Source organism: Alligator sinensis, unplaced genomic scaffold (assembly GCF_000455745.1).
Source record: "Alligator sinensis unplaced genomic scaffold, ASM45574v1 scaffold814_1, whole genome shotgun sequence".
In the NCBI taxonomy this organism is placed as follows: Eukaryota; Metazoa; Chordata; order Crocodylia; family Alligatoridae; genus Alligator; species Alligator sinensis.
The window spans coordinates 1,131,986-1,149,877 of record NW_005842352.1 but is presented as its reverse complement, the minus strand read 5'-3'; the positions used below and the strand labels follow the sequence as shown (position 1 = coordinate 1,149,877).

The following is a 17,892-nucleotide window of genomic DNA, read 5'->3' as shown; positions in this document are numbered from 1 at the left end:
CAGATGATCTCTTTTCTGCGTATCAGATAAGCTACCGGAGTTACGGTTAAAATCCATCTAAGCCATTTTATTAAGTTGTTACTTATTCTGTGAATAGCTGCCAACTTCAAGTTCAAAGAAAAGTATGTTCTGATTTGTTCCCATGTCACATGGAAGAAACGTTCAGTGAAAGTCATATTACTAGCCTTATGATGCTGTTTTCAATAGCTGTGTGTATTGTCTGCCTTTGCCCACTTTCCTCTGTCATTCCCTGACAGTAATTACAGTACAGCTAATAACAAAAGTTGATTCAGTTTATTCAAACAGGAAAACTGTTAAGTTGTCTCACTTCCCAAGGCAAATGTTTGTGTAACCACAGAGATCAAATCTGTAGCACACATATATAACATATGAGGTGTGTTTATTTCCCTAACTTTTCTGTTCCATTAGGCTTTTGTTAACTAACCCAGATTAGCATTTTAACAACCCTGAAGTGAACTTCTGCCATTCTTTCTACTTGGACACTGTGTGTAGATCATCCATCATTCTGTCCTTAGCCACAACAGGCTACTGGCTCCATAACCATTTGGAGCTACACAGAAACCATCCGACTGTGAACAGCACAGCTGGCTACAGCAATTTTTTCTTCCACACCACTGGCAGCATTGTCTGGCTATGGTAACTAAAGTTAACATCCAGAACGGGAAGTTTCTTTTATTTGGCAGGCTTAGCCCTGCCCTGATGCAGCTCACTGGGCACACCTGCAGAAAAGTTACAAAATGGCTGCTAGGACGGAAAGGCACCAGTGGACGATTTTAAAGGCTGTAGCTTGGAGACGTTAACCTGTTGTTTAAACTGTGATGATGAATTCAGTCATTACTTGACTGAGAACATGCTCCTTGAATCCTGCTCAGTTTCAGTTTGGAGACTACAGCATACTTTGAAGAAAGGACTTGCTTTAACTCACACTGCCAAAGAGCACAGAAAGGGACAGGCAATTCTGCTGCGCACTTCACACCTTACTGCAAAAGCCCTTGTAGTTCTACAACGGGAAACGTGATTTTTGCAGAATTTTTGCCCAGAGCCTAATAGTTGCAACAGATGCTTTCCTCAGTTTGGGTTACAGATTTATATACATAATATAAAAAAACTACGCAGATTAGAGAGTTTATTGCTTTAATCCTGAAGTGTGTGAAGAAAGACAGGTAGCCAGCCGGTGAAAAAAAGTCATAGCTCTATTTTATTCTTAGTTCATGAGATTTTTGAATAATTTAAACAAATTGACCTAACAGAAATATCTTTCATTTACAATCTTTGGTTTTCCTCCTAGGAACTAGTTCTTATTGCAAGAACTGAGGTGGTCAAGAGGTGTTACCAAAAGGAGAGGCAGAGGGCAGAAAAAAGAAGAGGAGCAAGGGACTCAAGCGAGCAAGTGAGGTTCGTTCTGCCCAAAATGTTTACAAATCTTGTAAACGAAATCAGTTGCTGGACAGCGTTGATCAGATTGTCCTTGGTCTTTCTGACCTAACTAACACTGCAGGGGGCATATTTGCACACAGTTATTCTTCTTGAATCATGTTTCATCATTTTTATTTATTTGTATTATTATAATACTTGGAGCCCTAAACATGGGACAGGATCTCATTTGAGCTAGGTGGTATACAAACCCATACCAAATAATGGTCTCTGCTCCAGAGAGCTTACAGTGGAAAATGAGAGGCCAGTAAAGGACACAGACGTGCAAGTGCAAGGAAACTATGACACAAAATTGGTCAGGAGGCACTTGGGCACTGTAGCAGCCTTAACTAGTGAAGCTTTTTGGTGATATCATAGGAAAGGAGACCTTTGAGGAGGACTTTAGAGAAAAATAGCAAGTAAATCTGTGGGTACTTATGGAGCATCCTCCAAAGGTTGAGGGAAAGCTTGAAGGTGCTTGCTCTAAGAAACTGGACAGTAGAAGCCAGTATCATAGGCTGATCAGAAGTACGGTTGAAGTCTCAGGAGTGAATGACAAAAAATAATTATAGGTTTTTTTTCCTGTCATTATTGACTATTAACAGTTTTTTTCTTAGCCATACAATTCATCTCTTTGCTTCCAAAATACCCACAACAGTTTCTACACAAAGTAGTAGCAACATATTAGAATTATGCTTCTCTCTGGTAGGACTCCCTCAGGATACTGTGACACAAAACAAATGGTATTTATCACTCCGTTCCAAAAGTACCTCTCTATATTTCAGCTTCATTGAGATTCATTTCCCTCCTCTTGCCATGTAAAGATCCATACTGTGCCCTTGTCCCGTTTCCCAAGCGTGTTTCTTGGCACCAGCAGCAGACACTGAATACAGCTGTTATTTAGACAGCCGGAACATCAGCATGGACAGGCTATGTAGCTGCTATGCCACTATGTGTTTTACCACACACATTTGTACCTTAGGGTCAAGGAAATTCACGTGCTTCTGTTTGATGTCATTGTTCATATATAACTTCAGTCAAAAGCTACCCAAGCATGATATATGTTTGGTTTTCCAAATGGTATACAGTAGGAATGTCAAACATATGGCTGCCCCAGCCCAGATCTAGCCCATAGAACTGGCTCCTGGAGGGCTGGGAATTCAGAGACAGGGCAAGCAGAAACAGGGTGCAAAGCCCCATTTGTTACATTGGGGACATTCGTTGGCAGCAGTAGGTGATCAACAGTTGTGTTAATCCCTGTGGCTAGGGCTGTGCAAAATTTCGGCAGGCATTTCATTTTGGAGGTGTTTTGAGCCGTTTTGGTGCCTGAAACACCGAATCCAAATCGAACAGAAGCCAAACAGAAGGCTTAGAAACATTTTCAAAATGAAACAAGGCATCCGAAATGTTTCATAAATGTTTCCGAAAATTTCAGCGTTTCGGAGCCGGGCTTGCAGGGAAACAGCTGTATGGTGCTTCCCTGTCATACAACTCGGCTCCGCAGGGAACAGAGATTTGCGCTGGGGGTCTCCTGGCCGCTGCTGCCCGCCTCACGCTGCCCCAGTGATGAGGGGCTACACGGGGCAGGCAGCGGTGGTGAGGAGACACACACAGATCTCTGTTCCCTGCAGAGCCAGGTCACGTGGCCAGGCAATGCTGGTTCCTGCCGTGAGACTCGGCTGCGCAGGGAGCAGAGATCTGCGCTGGGATCTCCTCACTACCACTGCCCACCCTGTACAGCCCCGCATCTCTGGGGCAGTGCGGGGTGGGCACTGGCAGCAAGGAGACCCCCAGCATGGATCTCTGCTCCCTGCAGAGTCAAGTCCAGGAGTTGCAAGGGAGCAGAGATCTGCGCTGGGATCTCCTCACTACCACTGCCCACCCTGTACAGCCCCGCATCTCTGGGGCAGTGCGGGGTGGGCACTGGCAGCAAGGAGACCCCCAGCATGGATCTCTGCTCCCTGCAGAGTCAAGTCCAGGAGTTGCAAGGCAGGAACCAGCAGGCTTGCTCGCTGCTCTGCGCTGCTTCCCTGCCCCGCGACCTGGCATGACAGGGATTAGAAATCCACGCAGGGGGTCTCCTCGCCTGCACAGAGGGCAGCGACCCTCCCTCTCCCCTGGATGAGCCACCCGTCTTGCTCCCCACTGGGGCCCCAAGCCCTGCCCAGGTGGGTAGGGCTGTGCAAAGCTTCCCTTGCAGCCCGTTGGAAACAGATTCGGCTGAAACAAAACAGAACAGTGATCTGAAACACCAAAATGAATCACTGTCCTCCGAAACAGCCGAATATGAAACCGAATCAAAACACAGCTGTTTCGCACAGCCCTACCTGTGGCTCCTTTAATGCTACATTCACGTGGGTCCTGTGAGGAGCTGTGCAGTCCAGATCCAGCCCCAGGGAGGGTCAGGAGGCAGTGGGTGAGTTTGATACCCACTTCATATGCATATTAATTTCCTCATACTCATATAATATTACATATACTGCTTAGCTTGGCACTGGGTTTTTTGCACTATACAAATGGTTATCTACATATCAGCATAAACAGTTTAAGTTTAGTTCCACTGTCTTTTATTTAGTAATATGACTACACTCTATTTAACTGTATAAATGAGATGCAGAGTGCTTAGGTGCTGTTCCTTTTTACATAAACACGGTTTACACTGAGCTGGGTAAATGCTCTGGGTAAGTGTGTAACCTTGTTTTAGTTCAGGCGATGCACTTAAATGGAGTATACTGTATATGAAACAGAAAGAAAGGAATTTATATGTGTATTTAACTTTGAAATGCCAGAATATGGTCCTAAATGCATATTTAGGGGCAAAACTTCAACATTAAAATCTAAGATGATGTTTTGAACATATAAAATTTAAGTAAAGTGGCTATTACGCTGCCTATTATGGTAAGTTGTACTTAAAAATACATAAGGGACATAACTGCTGTACATGTCTTTACAGTTGCAAAGTACACAGTTAAATAAATGAGCATAATATCTTAGTCCTGCCCAGGGCATAGTAGGCTGGATGTTCTATAGAAGTAACCCTTCCATGTCTAGGATTAAATAATCAACAAACCAGCACAGGATCATTTTCCATTTCCCAGAACTGGCTGGGAGCCTGCTTTGACACCAGTTGCAAATATAGCTATTCTAGGCATTTCCACCTGGTGAAAGAGTGCTGAGGTGAGAGAGAGAAGGATAACAGTGGAAAACCAGTGGTGTGAAATCTGTCAACAGTGAGAGAACAATGTCCCCAGGTGCCTTATGAAAGGAGCAATAAGAAAAAATTGTATCACAGAGTTGAATGGTTTCTTTCAATTTTCACAGATCTGCTTGTGTGTGTCAGTTTCTTAAATCCAGCGTGTGTATCAGTGATTAAACACTGAAAAGCTAGTCATTTGTTTTTTGCTGACTAAATCACATTCTTTCAGAATGTAAATGCTGTGCAGATATTTTTAGCAATACAATTTTTGATTTAATGATAACTGAGGACAAAGATAATCAAATCACTTGCTTTAGGGCTTTTACTGATTCCCTGCAGGGGTCAGGATAGACACTCCCCTCCTTCACCCATCCGCAGTTATGCATATTTTTCTAGGTGTGCTGTGGGTATTTTCCTTTCCCCTAAAGCACCAGGCTTTATTCCTGGCCAGAGAAAGGATACTGAACTTGCTGAACCAGTGGCCTGGTACAGGAAAGCTGCACCATGCATTTATTTCATTTTTTACAACATAAATATAGGTTTATTTTGTGACGCTACAGAGATGAATACACAGATTTGTGTGTTGCATTGCCCAGGGCCTCATTATATCTTCACGCTGGTGCTAGTTGGAACACAAGGACTGAGGAGGATGGCTCATTATACCCCTATGTGGGATATTAATCTAAATACTAATAATAGTAATTACAAAGAGAAGCCAGATGGGGGGAAAAACTAGCTCAGTGGTTAAGGAGGTGATGCCTAGGATGCAGAAGCTCCTGCTCTACTACAGACTTCCAGTATGATCGTGAGCAAGATGTGTGAGCCTAGGTTTCATTGAATTCATTGGGTGATTGAAATATATAGGTATCTTTGAGAAGCAGGGCTTAGCTTCTCTGTAAAAGATAGCAGTAGTTCCCTACATCTGAGAGTAAAGAAATTAGTGCCTCTGAGGTGCTGGGGTAATGCAAACCGTCATGATCCTAGGTATAGGCTATATCTTCCTGAAATTGTCCCAGTGTTGCATTGTAACCTGAGAGTAAGAGTGCCTGGCTACTGGCCACCCTCCTCATCCCTTGATCTTCGAAACCTCACCTGCTCTCAGTAAAGCCTCATGGTAGAGCAGTGACCAGAGCCAGCTGCAACACCCAGAGGTGGCCTGTTGCATCAGGGATACTCCTCAAGTGGGTCACAGCACAAGAGCAGATCCCCCAGCTCCAAACAGACGTGCGTGTGTGTATATGATACATTTACAAATGTACACCCATGAACTACAAAAGCAGCAAATGTAATAATGTGATCCAAATGTTCAGTGCTGGGCTTGAAAAAATGTTTTTCTGCCATTATGTGAAAATTTAGCGTGACTGGAACAGAGTCTGCATTTGATTAGGCAATTTAAAAAAAATGTAAGAGACTTTATGCTTGAAGGCGGTGCTGCAAGACAGTTGTACAATACGTTAGAAAATTGGTTTGCTTTCATCCAGTTTCCGTGTTTTTCTGCACTACGTCTCAAATGAGAATACAAGACGTCACATAGTACATTAGTGCATGTTGAAGTTTTATAGTAAATAAAAGAACAGGATAAAACAATCATTCAAATGTGTCAAAAACCTTTCAGAACAGAACTTTCACTGCTATCTCTTCTCCAGCAAAAAGCCACATTTCATAATACATTCTTGCACCACCATAGTTAATCTTTAACATTTAGCAAGATGAGTGATAAAATTAAAGTTAACTTTTAGCCCAGGCTTCCCGTTTCCGGCCTGCGTTTATACATATACTCAACTTTCCCACCAAAGTAGCAGAATGCATGTTTTGCAGCCACATAGGTCGTTAGCTGATCACGCAGCTGACTTGTCCATACAAAAGGCCAAAAGCATGTTTGTTTAAAAAAACTCTTGTTCACCCACTTTCATAAGTACTAGCAAAAGTTTGTATGAATTCTGATACTGGCTGAAAAATACTCAGTCTTAATTGTATATGTTGCTAATAGTAGTCCTGAGGTACTTAAGATGCTTTGACCTGTTTTTACCAACTATCAGTCCCTCCTCTCCCTTACTTTTTTCAAGCATTCACTTAATTGCACCGCCAGCAGCATGTGGTTCAGAGCTCTGAGTCCATCAATATCTCTGTCTTGTACTGCTTATCCAAGAAGTAGCAGTGGATCCAAGTGTCTGGGTCACTGCCTGATAGTCAGCAGCTGTGCCCCCCTCCGCAGCACACAGTTCCTCACTGCCCACCCATGCCACTTGCCAAGGTACATGCTCCCTTTCCAACCTCCTTTCTCTTTCAGAACAGCCCACTTACTACCCTCACTGGCTTCTACCTCACACACTAATCCAAGAGTTGCCTGGATAGCATGTCTGCTTTTAGTAGGAGTTCTAGGGAATACCATTTAGGTCAAATATCATTTTTGCCCGCTGCGGAGAAATAGTAGAGCTTGTGCAAGCTCACATGCTGTTTAGAATTGGTTATAGCATGGCCCATAGCTGTGTAACTTGTGGCTTAGACTGACATTATATCCTTTTCTGCAAACACTGGTTTATACCTGTCCACCGCTGCCCTATTGGGTTATTGCTGGCCATGTTGAAAAGAGTGGTGGTGCTGCAATTTAAATCATGTGCTACAAGCCTTCGGTGAGAACAGTTATCCAGTTCAACTGTGCCACCCCTTCACATTTGAAATCAAGGGCTAAATAGTAATTCACCTTCACACACCTAAATAGCATTTACATAGCCACATAATGGCAACTTTTGACACTTCGGCACAGTTCAAATTCTTTTTCCACCTGTGGTGGACTAGCACTGCTTTCTCTGTGTGCCTGCAGGAAGTAGGATGGAGTAGGGTCCATGACCTTTCAGCCCAATAGCCAAGGGACACAGACTTTGCTCACCAGAGGAGGCTTGACCCTGCATCTTCTGCTTTTCACCGAAGTGCACTAAATACCGGTTTATGGGCTAAACATCACTCAGAGAACTCTCCTATGGAAGTAGGACCACTGCACCTTGCATTTAATACTGGATAAAAAAGTGCAACCATTCTTTGTCAAGGCAGACTACATTTTGCTGAGCCAACCTACCTAAGACTGCTACTCTTCTGTCACCACATATGTTCCTCTTCTAGCTGCCCAGTGGACTTTAAGGGAGGGCTGGAGAAGGCTGTGGATAAAAATGCAGATACAGCAGTGAGAGTTTCTATCCCATTCAGGACCAGAACCCAAAGCCTTCTTCTTCAGTACTCTGTCTCGTTCAGTCACCCATGCTCTGCCTAGCTTGTCCTAGCTTGACATATCTTTCCTGCCAGCTGCACAGTGGGCCAACTTCAAGATGAAGTGGGAGGGTTCTGAAGAGTGCTCTGGGTATTACCTGCCTGTGGCCTACTGGTTAGAAACTTTGCTTAAAAGCAAATGATGCAGGTTCATCAAATGATGCAGGTGAGGCGGGGTGTAGAGCCTAAGTCTCCTGTTTCACAGGCAAATGCCTTGGCTACTGGGCTAAAAAGTAGGAGACGCTGCAGCATTAAACTGCTGGTCAAGGTGTTTGAGGGATTTATGCCACATCCCTAAGCACCTTTGAAGGCAGAGTGCAGCCTACTGAGCATGTGCAGCAGGGAAGTGCATGGCTACAGAGAATCAAAACTCTGTGGGTGCACCAGAAATTGCAGTTCCAGAACTAAATCCTCTTTCACCTTCATAAGTCTCCACCAGTGCAAAGTACTAGCGCCCTTTAGCCTTAGGTTTTTTAACATATTCCTTAAATTTTATTCAAGCCTGAGTCTAATAATACTGATATCTGGATCTTCATTGCTGCAGTTCAGAAAGTCCCTCTTTAGATTTTAGTCTAAAAGAAAGTTCACACCAAATGGTATCCATACATTTAACAAATGGGCACAGAAGAGTTAATTGCTAATGGGTCCCAGTGAAGCATGCTAATGAGCTCACAAGAAAAAGAAAGGAAGATACCTGTGTCTTTAGAGACCCCAAACTATTCTCTTGGAGGGAGCATTGGTCTTTTCAGGTCAGGGTCAGGGCACTATGTCAAAGCTATTATTTAGGCTGCACCTGTTCTGGGAATAAATGGAGACCTGAGAGCTTCAAGGGCTAGCAATCTGGCACTTTTCTTGAACACTAAAAAAAACCCATCTAGCACTGAACTCCTTTTTTGATTCTTAGGCTGCCATCTGTGAGCACTGTAACAACAGCAGATCATGGAAGAGTCTCACTTCAACACAAGCAGCTTAACTCTCTAAAATGTAGGCTTGGTAAAGTGGTTAATCAGGAAACTGCATAAATAAATGTACCTTGCACTTTGTCACCAGGCTGAGGCCCTGGCAAACTTTCAAAGGGAGCATGTCCCACAGGAGCTATGCAGAATAGAGGACAGATTTGACAGTAGATATGGGCTAAAAACAAAGTTTGCTTTCAGCTGGAGGACTTTTATGTTAGCCTGGCAAAAACAGAAAATGAACTCCCATTAGCTGTTCAACATTAGCTTAAATAAATATAGCTGAAGTAATCATTTATTTTTGGCCTACATCTTATTTCATCTCCTGCTGACACTCACTTGTGTTTGAGTAAATCCTTGATCACAAGAGAATTCAGTCCTCAAAGTGCGCCTAATCAACCACTAAGCATTTGCATCATTAAAAGTCATCCTATCCATTTTGCAAGCATTCTGTCAGCTTGTTCTAGAGTAAGGGGGCTGCGCTCTCTGTAATGCTTAGAGCCTGCAAACAACTGAAGTGTAACTAGCACTACCATAAGCCAATTAAGATCAAAGCTGTGATATTCAGTAGTAGGGTTTCATCACTTTAATATTAAACAATTTTTTTTACTTAGATGCCGATCAAAAGGTGTTAATGCAGATTCCTTTAAACAAGGCAAGCAGTGTCTTAAAGTGACATACTAGTTATTTGCACTTCCATAAACAATTAATATCATGGCTCCAAATAGTCTACATTTCTCCAGAGCTGGGCTTTAAAAAAATTGTCACTGTAAGATGTAAAACTATCTGGATACTGTAGGGTACAGTTTAGGAAAGGCATACATACATACATAGATATATCTATAAATATATAGATATGTATATGTGTGTATAATGAACTGAAGAAAATATGTTTATATACTGTTTTATGTGTATATATACTATATAGATATGTGTGTATATATATAGTTTATAAACATATTTTCTTCAGTTTGTTATATGACTGATGTGTTTATGTAATCTTCAAGTAAGCTCTTTAAATGGGGAATAATTACAATTTGCATATTATTGTAACCAAAAGGTACAGAATATTTTCCTTTCCCGTTGTTTATTTGATAATTAGCCAAAAATAATCTAATGTCACAGCTCCAAAATTCATGTTGCCAAGATTGTGAATTAAATATAAATCAAATACACTGTGCCAAGCATTTCCCAGCATGTTTAGCAATATTACTGAACTTGTCTTTAAAGGAACACACACATTAAAAGAAATACCATAAAGCAAATGAATAGGTTTTTGTTTTCCTGGACACAAGTTCTACACTGGTAAAATCTTATTCCCACAGAAAAAGGGAAATACAGTATACCAGTTTAAGGCATCTGTATACAAGTACAAGTGTATTCAGGCAAAGGGTTGTATATTTATAACTCTACCAGTAAAAAAAAAATAACATGCCCATGACTAACATACCAGCTCAAAAATTGTGTGTGGTCCTGGCATAGGTTGGAATATGAGACCTTGATCACTAAATTAGTGCTATTTACAGATACCTATATATGAAAGAGCTTTGCATCTATTAAGTACTGCTTCCAGGTTGTAAGCATCTCACCCCCATTTCACCACATGGGAAACTGGTAAAACAGAAAGAAATTGGAACACCACCCCACAATAGCGTAATCAGTGCTGGGCTTGGGTCATTGGCCTTTGCTGCTTTTATGTTCTGAATTAGAATATATAAATGGGTGTGTTGTCCTGCCTTACAAATGTAAGCCTTGGGTTATTTGGTTCTTCACATTTGTGCATGGTATGAATCCATGCTGCCCAGGTATATATGACTACAGGGAAGTATTGAATTGCATGGCAAGTATTGAAACAAGACCATATATTTTCATGTGATTGACTTCAGCTGTTAGGGTCTGAATCTTTTGAGTCACTCCACCTCCCACTTGAGGCTATTTTTTATCAGCTGACCAAGCATACATAGAGTGTAAAGCCTTATATCCATTAGAGTCAAATATAAAACTACAAGTAATGTCACTGAGACCAGATTTCATTAGTAGTTTTTCAGAGAATAACTGATCCCCTCTATAGGAAATTCAGAGAGATGCTCAGTGACTACTATGCTGATGTCACATGGAAGTGGCAGAAGAATAATCCATTAGGCATTTGGTGGCTTTTAGCAAAGGTATCTGCCCACTTTTGAATGAGGAGCCAAAAAAAAAAACCCCAGCAGACCATCCATAAGCCAGCCGTCAGAGAAAAAAAATCTCCAGCAAACAAACCTTTGTACTCATGTTAGTAATGGAGGGCAGTCATTAAAAGCTTAAATTTTCACAAAAAAGTGCATTCTCAGAAACATGCACCTCCATGCTGCAGAAAACCAGCCAGAAACATAGGACTTGCATGGACCTTCGGGGTCATTGTGCCTGATACCGAGCTATTACAGGTGCCACATCACACAATCCCTGTAATGACTCAAGTTCCTCTGTAAAAATAGAAATAGGTGTGCCCCCTCCCTCTGCCCTTTCATCTCCTGGTCCCTAGCCTTTGTATTTAAATGACTTTCTTCCTTTCTATTTAGTAACCCTGCCACCTGTGGCTAGGGACAGAAGTTACACATAAACCGGTTTAAATGATCAGAAACTGGTTTAAACCTGTAACAAAACAGATGTTCAGTGCACATAAACCAGTTTGAAAAATGGCTGAACCCAGTTTGAGATATACCTGGTTGAATGTAGACTTAACTGAGTGAATGAGACTTAACTGATTTGGTTCAAACCGGTTTATGCAAATTCTGTCCCAGACCCTTTCCTAGTTAAAGTTAAACCAGAATCCTCCAGCATCCCAGCATGCTCTGCTGCAATAGGCTAGGTTGGGCTGTGCTCCAGAGAGCAGGGCTGGCCCTGCCCCTCTGCTCTCTAGCCAGAGGAAGGGCAGGGACATGGCCAGACACATCCCAGCCTGAGGCAACGGCAGGGGCAGGGAGGGAGCTGCTGAAGCAACAGTGGGGGCAGGGAGGGAAGGAGGAGGGGGAAGAGTTCCCCTCTGGGGCCAGGCAGCACCGTACAGAGCCTCCCTCCCCACCCCACAGTGGTGGGGGAAGAGGAGGAGGAGGAGGAGGAGAAGGAAGAGTCCCCCTCTGGGGCCAGGCAGAGGATCTGTGTGCCTGGATTGCTCCCGGCTGTCAGGGAGCAGCTGTAGCAGGCAGGGATCTCTCCCTCCTCCTTCTCCCCCGCCATGGGCATCTGACCATGCCCCTGACTGGCTACACTCCCTCTTCCCCCACCCTCTGGATCCTGCAGGCCAAGGTGGGGGTTTAAAACCTCTCCTCAGTCATACTTAGGCCTGCTGGGGCCTGGCCGTGTGCCCTCCCTCTCAGCTCAGCTTCCCAGTGGAAGGGTAGGGAGGGATGCTTACACTAACCTGCAAAGCATGAGCGGCTGGTGCCTTCCAAGTCTGGGGGGGGCACCAGATTGCCAACCGGGGTGGGGCCCCCAGTGGCCCATTGCTGACCGGGGGGGGCGTTCCCCAGCAGCCGATCGCCAGGCCAGCAACAAAACCAGCGAAACCAGAAGTGCACTTCTGGTGGCACTTTTGGTTTCATCGCTGATGCTTCCAGGGGGTGCACGGCAGATCTCAGGGGATGCACATGCACCCCCTGCACGTCGCCAGAGCTGCAAAGATTGAATCAATTCAGGCTCAGGCTTTTTGAACATCCGTCCCTAGCCTGCAAGTCCATTGCAGTTGGCCGGGGGTGGATGGGGCAGAGTTGGACTAGGTGACCACTGGAGGTCCTACTTCTCTATGGTCCTCTGGTTTATAGCAGCTGATAAGCAGGCTGCTGCCTACGCAAGCTTACACCTTTATGAATGAGTTAGTCTTTAAGGTGCCACCTTGCCCTGCCTTCTGCCATCTTAGAAGTAGTTAGTTATGATTTTTTGACCCAACAGTAATATGTAGGCCATGTTATTTTGCCCACATAGGGATTCACCTGTGTACATGCTATATTCTTCCAAGATGCACCATTTCCCAAAATAAATCCTTTTTCTTCATCTGCTACCTTTGCCCTGTGGCTAGTATAGAAATAAGTTGGTAATGTTTGGCAATACCTCATTTAAGACAATTCATTTGCTTCCATGTTTTTATTAACTGGGTTCATTCCCCTTCTCATGATTAATAGTGTTTTATCTGCTTATGAGCTTTGTTAGTCTGGGATATTTTCTTTCTATCATGTCTTGCATTGCTCTTTAGAAATACTATGTTCCATATTGTGCTTAGTAATTTATTAAATGTTTATAGCATAAAATGCTTTGGATATGATTTTTAGTGGAAACAATGTTTTCCATCAGTTTGGGTTTAAGCTATTTTATTTATTGCTTGTCTACAGTTGGCTGAGTGTCCTTTCCCTTCCCCCACCTCCTTTACATGGTGGAGCATGGAAAGATGATTGATGGAATGTCACACATAAGTTGACAAAATTTGGAGTAGATTAATGACTAGGAAACACTAGCCTTTTTCCCTTTTAAGTGAGACTGTTTGAAGTCTGGCTTGTATTTTTAAAGGAAAATGTTATTCTGCTTCTTTAGTGCCCTCTGATCAGGAATCGAGAACCATGTTCTTATCTAGGATTGGCCATCCCTAGCCACAAATAGCCAATTAATGATTTGGAGTAACTTTCTGCTTTTCTTACCTAGTCAGCCCAGTACTCTGTGGCTGACTGATTTCCATCCAAGCTGGCCTCTTTTTTTACAACTGCAGTTTTGTGCCAATGAAGAACTGCAGTTGTATTTTTGTACCATTTTGTAAAGACCTGGGACTGGCATCCAAAAGAGCTCTGTTCAGTCCCAGCTTTTCAAGGCACTTTCTGGGTGACCTTGGCCAAGTCACCTCAGCTATTGGAAATGCAGCCTTAAAACACAGCAACATTCAATGTCTTCAAAGGGGTATGTTGGCTGCACAGCTCCTTTGAAAATGTGTCCCCTTTTATAGATGTTGGGCCTACCTTAATCTGTCTATGCTTCAGCTCCCATCTGTGAAACAGGGATAATAGTATTTTAACTACCAAAATTTGCAACTGTAATAAATTATGGGAGCAAAAGTGCTGGTACTGCAGTTTGCAGGCAAAATTAATCAAAGGCTAGTATGAAGCCTGGCTGAAAATATCAGACCAGGGAGCACAATTGTTTTCTAAATTTTCCTCTGGGCAGATATTTCCAACAATTTATAATCAGGCCTTTCTGGTCCAAACAGATACTTTAGTATTGTCATTTGTATAGTCCCAGGTAGCACCCTCCATTAACACAGTTGAATGAGGCAAGAATTACGTCTATTTTACACAAGCGTATCTACGTGCAACAGAAGTATGCACCTGGCTGTCAAAGGTGGTGCTGTCAGAGGGCCTGATTGAGTCAGTTTTCCATTCAATCTAAGAACAGGCTATTCTTCAAGTTAGATTTTCTCTTGGCGGACCTGTTCTCAGTCTGTTTTTGTCCAAACCTCCAGGCAGTGGAGTCAGTAGATCCTAAAGCCTTCACAATGCATCTGCCTTTGCCTTCCTACACAGACTGGAAACAGGAGTTGATATAAATTTTCTTCCAGCACTTTTAACATGCAGTATAATAAAAGAATCACTATGTCTTAAATCACAAGGCATGGCTTCCTGACCCTGTACAGCTCTCCCTATCCGATCTTCTGCCTCTTCATCACAAAGATCTGTCCTTCACACTGATGTAGACATTTCCTCTGATAGAGGCTCGTGAAAGGTGAAGTTTGGTTAAAAGGGATCATCAGACATAACAATTCCTACCTCTTTTAAGTTCACAAAGTTAACCTTGGAACAAATTGTTTTGAAATAAGATTTAAATGCAGCTGTGTTGGTGTCAGCCCTAGAAAATTTCTTTGTGGAAACTCACCCACTTATTTTATATTCTGTGACACACTGTACTTTAGCACTGCACCTCCTGGGACTTGAATCTGAGAAGCCCCCATTATTTGGGAGGGGGGCACTTTTCCTTTGATCAGGTCTTTTGTTTTTTGGGCGTAGGGGAGGGGGGTAACCATAATTTTGTCTCGTGCGATTTAATTTCCCTTTGTTCTTTGCTGCCATTTTTTAAAATTGGTTCAGAAGCAAGAAGGAAGTATTTGAGACAGGCCCCCTCTTTGTGACTGAGGATATACTTAGTTTCATGTGAACTTTATTCAAATGCTCTTTTGGTCCTTCCTGTGCATAATAGTCCCTCGATCCCAGAAAATGCCTTCTGAAACCTTGGCCGGTGTTTATTTCATGGAAGGGAACAAAATGTCCCTACATTACAATGTCAGCTGTTTGATAAGCAACATCTCCTGATCCCCGTAGTATCATTTTAAATCCTACCATGCCAAGAATGCTTCTTGGCCAGGTAGAATGAATGGTCTTATCCCTTACCCCCACGCCTCTTCCTAGACAGCCAGTAACTGAAGAGGAGGAGGTTTACAGGGAACTTTACCAGAAAGCACTTAGTTACATCTGCTGTGCTGAACCAGTGCTCTTAAGACCTTCGGTGCCTCTCCCTGCCTCTTCCCTAGCCTGAATAATAGTTTTAGTATTTGGAGCCTGTAAGTTCCATAGTTAGGGTTGTAGAAAGAATTTTTAACTATTTTCTGCACCCAGGAGCCACAACGTGTAACGTTCCTCACTGCTGTGGACTTGAACAAGGAAGGACTAACTTGACTAACATTATTAATTCCAGTTTGTTTAAGTTTATTCATTAGCAATTTAATGCTAGATGCTTCAGCTGAGGAGGCTGTGTCAGGACAAGGAAGAGCAGAGGGAAAGTGCCAGGAATCATTAGTGTCTATTAGCCACTACTGCTCATCAATCTTGGCTACGAGTGCAACCCATCAGTTCTGGACTGGTGGACTTGAGATGCAGAAACATCATTAACAGTTAAAAATGCATCTTTTTCAGGTCAGTCTTTAATGAATAGGAACTTGCACATGCGCTCCATTGCCAAATTCTATTTCCACTGAGGTTGGTCTCACCGAAGTCTAGCCTGAGCATACACAGGTTGACAGCTGTATGCACTGGAGAGTCCTAGCACAGAATCAATGCTAGGATCAGTAACTGAGTCTAGCTTTTCACTCTGGTAGCAACACTTCTGCTTGCAGTAACATTTAGAAACATTTTTATTGGGTATGCAAAATATTAGAAATAATTGTTTAAATACTTTGCTTTGTCAGGGTCTAAACCATATGCTGATAACAAATATGGACTTGTATACGTGACTGATTGCAGATCTCAGAAATATTAGGAATGGGAAGATTGGTTTTATTTTCCTAAGACAAATAGTTTAATAACTGCAGAACACAGTGTTTATGACTTAGTCAATACAGAGCCTCATCTGACCTGTAAGTCAAAATGGAACAAATGCCTCCAGAAGGTGCAATGAGGGTACGGTATTATAGCTGCCAAGTTTCTAATGAGAAATAAACTTCATGCCCAAACCACTTGTGGTCATTAAAGATCCCATTTAACTTTGAGAAACGTTTTCTTGCATCCTGCCCAAATTGCAATTTGAGTAGTTGCATTACGTTTGCTAAAATACCCTTGTGGTTTCAATTGGAAAAGTAACCTTTCACTTTCTCCCTTGAAAGTATTGCTGTATAGTGATACTGCTCCATTTGCATAGTGTGCGTAGTGACCTAGCACATACTACACAACCTGTAGAGTACTTTAGAACAAAAGGCCCTTCATAATTACCAGTGAATTATTTGCATAATTGGGGGGAAAGCATCCTCTTAGGGCTTGATTCGCCATTGCTCTGCATCTTGCATTTCCCACCCATGAAAAGGATATGCATAGTGATGATAAAACCTACCAAACCAGAAAGGGCTGCATCTTACACACCTGTACATTACCACTCAAAAGGCAAGGCAGCCAGTATTTGCTTTCTTGGTAGTACAGTATTATGATGGCTCAGCCAAAAACCAGGCTTAAAGCTGGAAAGCATCATGGGCGTTTTGTGTGTACGTGTTTTGACTTTTGTGGGTAAATTTAGATAGTTTGTGGGGAAGGGTTTTATTGGATGACATCTGGTGACAGAGGGAAGAGATAGAAATTACAGTTTAATTAGAATTCTAAGCCTAACTTTTACAATATTCTTGCTAAGTCAGCAGCCTGCATGTTCTATTTGTGTTTCTTGTCATTTAGTCAGGACAGCAGTAGTCAGTTAGCCCTGAAATGCCTATAAATATTAGCAACCATCACTACATTTCAGAAGAGCTTTAATCAGGACAGCCACATAGCAGTTTTTCATCAATATATACATAAAAGCTAATTTACAGCATTACTGCCAACATTAAATATATACATAATTTTTATATATATATATGTATGTATGATAAGAAATTGCTTTTATCATGCTTTAGGACCCAAATCTCATCAACGTGTTTGTCTTTTACAGGTAGTTAAATAGGATTACCAAGAGGGTGGTGCTGTTTTTCACCAGCCATGAGGGTCCTCTTGCTTTGTGTCTGCATGATGCTATTGACTGTATCCCAATCCCTGGCTGTCAGCTTTCCTGAAGATGAGGACCCTATTAATGTTGTTGACTACCATTGTAAGTCATTTGCAAATTACTTTAAATACTAGAAAATTGTTTAAGAGCAGGTTTTTTTGTTGACAAGTGAAAATGATTTTTCCCTTTAAATTCAAATTTATTTACTGGCTCTTTGTCTTGAGTAGACCGCTTAATCATTTTTAAAAAGCAATCAGAAATAAAGCAATAACTTCTGTAAAAAGAGCATTTGCTGACATTGGCCATCTTTCATTCATTTATATTCAAGACATTACTCAAGGAATTTAGTTTAAACCCTTCTACACCTAGTATATACAGCTAATCAATGCTGTATATTGATTCTTTAGCTCTATAATCCTGAGTGATGGTGTAGCCCATTTTCACTTGCAGATTCAAGGCAATATCCAGTATTTAGAGGACGCCCTTCAGGCAATGAATCTCAACACAGGCTGGACTTTCAACTGATGTTGAAGATTCGAGACACACTTTATATCGCTGGCAGGTAAT

The 17,892-nt window shown here is 42.3% G+C and overlaps 1 protein-coding gene across 14 annotated transcripts in view; it reads left to right on the top strand.

Moving 5' to 3' along the window:
• The first annotated feature begins 637 nt into the window (after positions 1-637).
• The window catches only part of SEMA6D (semaphorin 6D), a 45,516-nt gene continuing 28,261 nt past the window's right edge, over positions 638-17,892 (top strand). For 8 of the 14 annotated variants that reach the window (XR_003095327.1, XR_003095336.1, XR_003095334.1 and 5 more), the window contains exons 1-3: positions 1,310-1,416; positions 17,272-17,427; positions 17,776-17,887. Coding sequence is in view for 1 of the 14 variants with exons in the window: in XM_025210483.1 (XP_025066268.1) it covers positions 17,319-17,427; positions 17,776-17,887 (221 nt within the window). In the remaining 13 variants the exon portion in view is untranslated. Of the gene's footprint in view, positions 658-744; positions 1,417-15,594; positions 15,777-17,271; positions 17,428-17,775; positions 17,888-17,892 lie in introns of those variants that run through there. The other 6 variants (XR_003095330.1, XR_003095332.1, XR_003095328.1 and 3 more) reach the window with 5 other exon arrangements.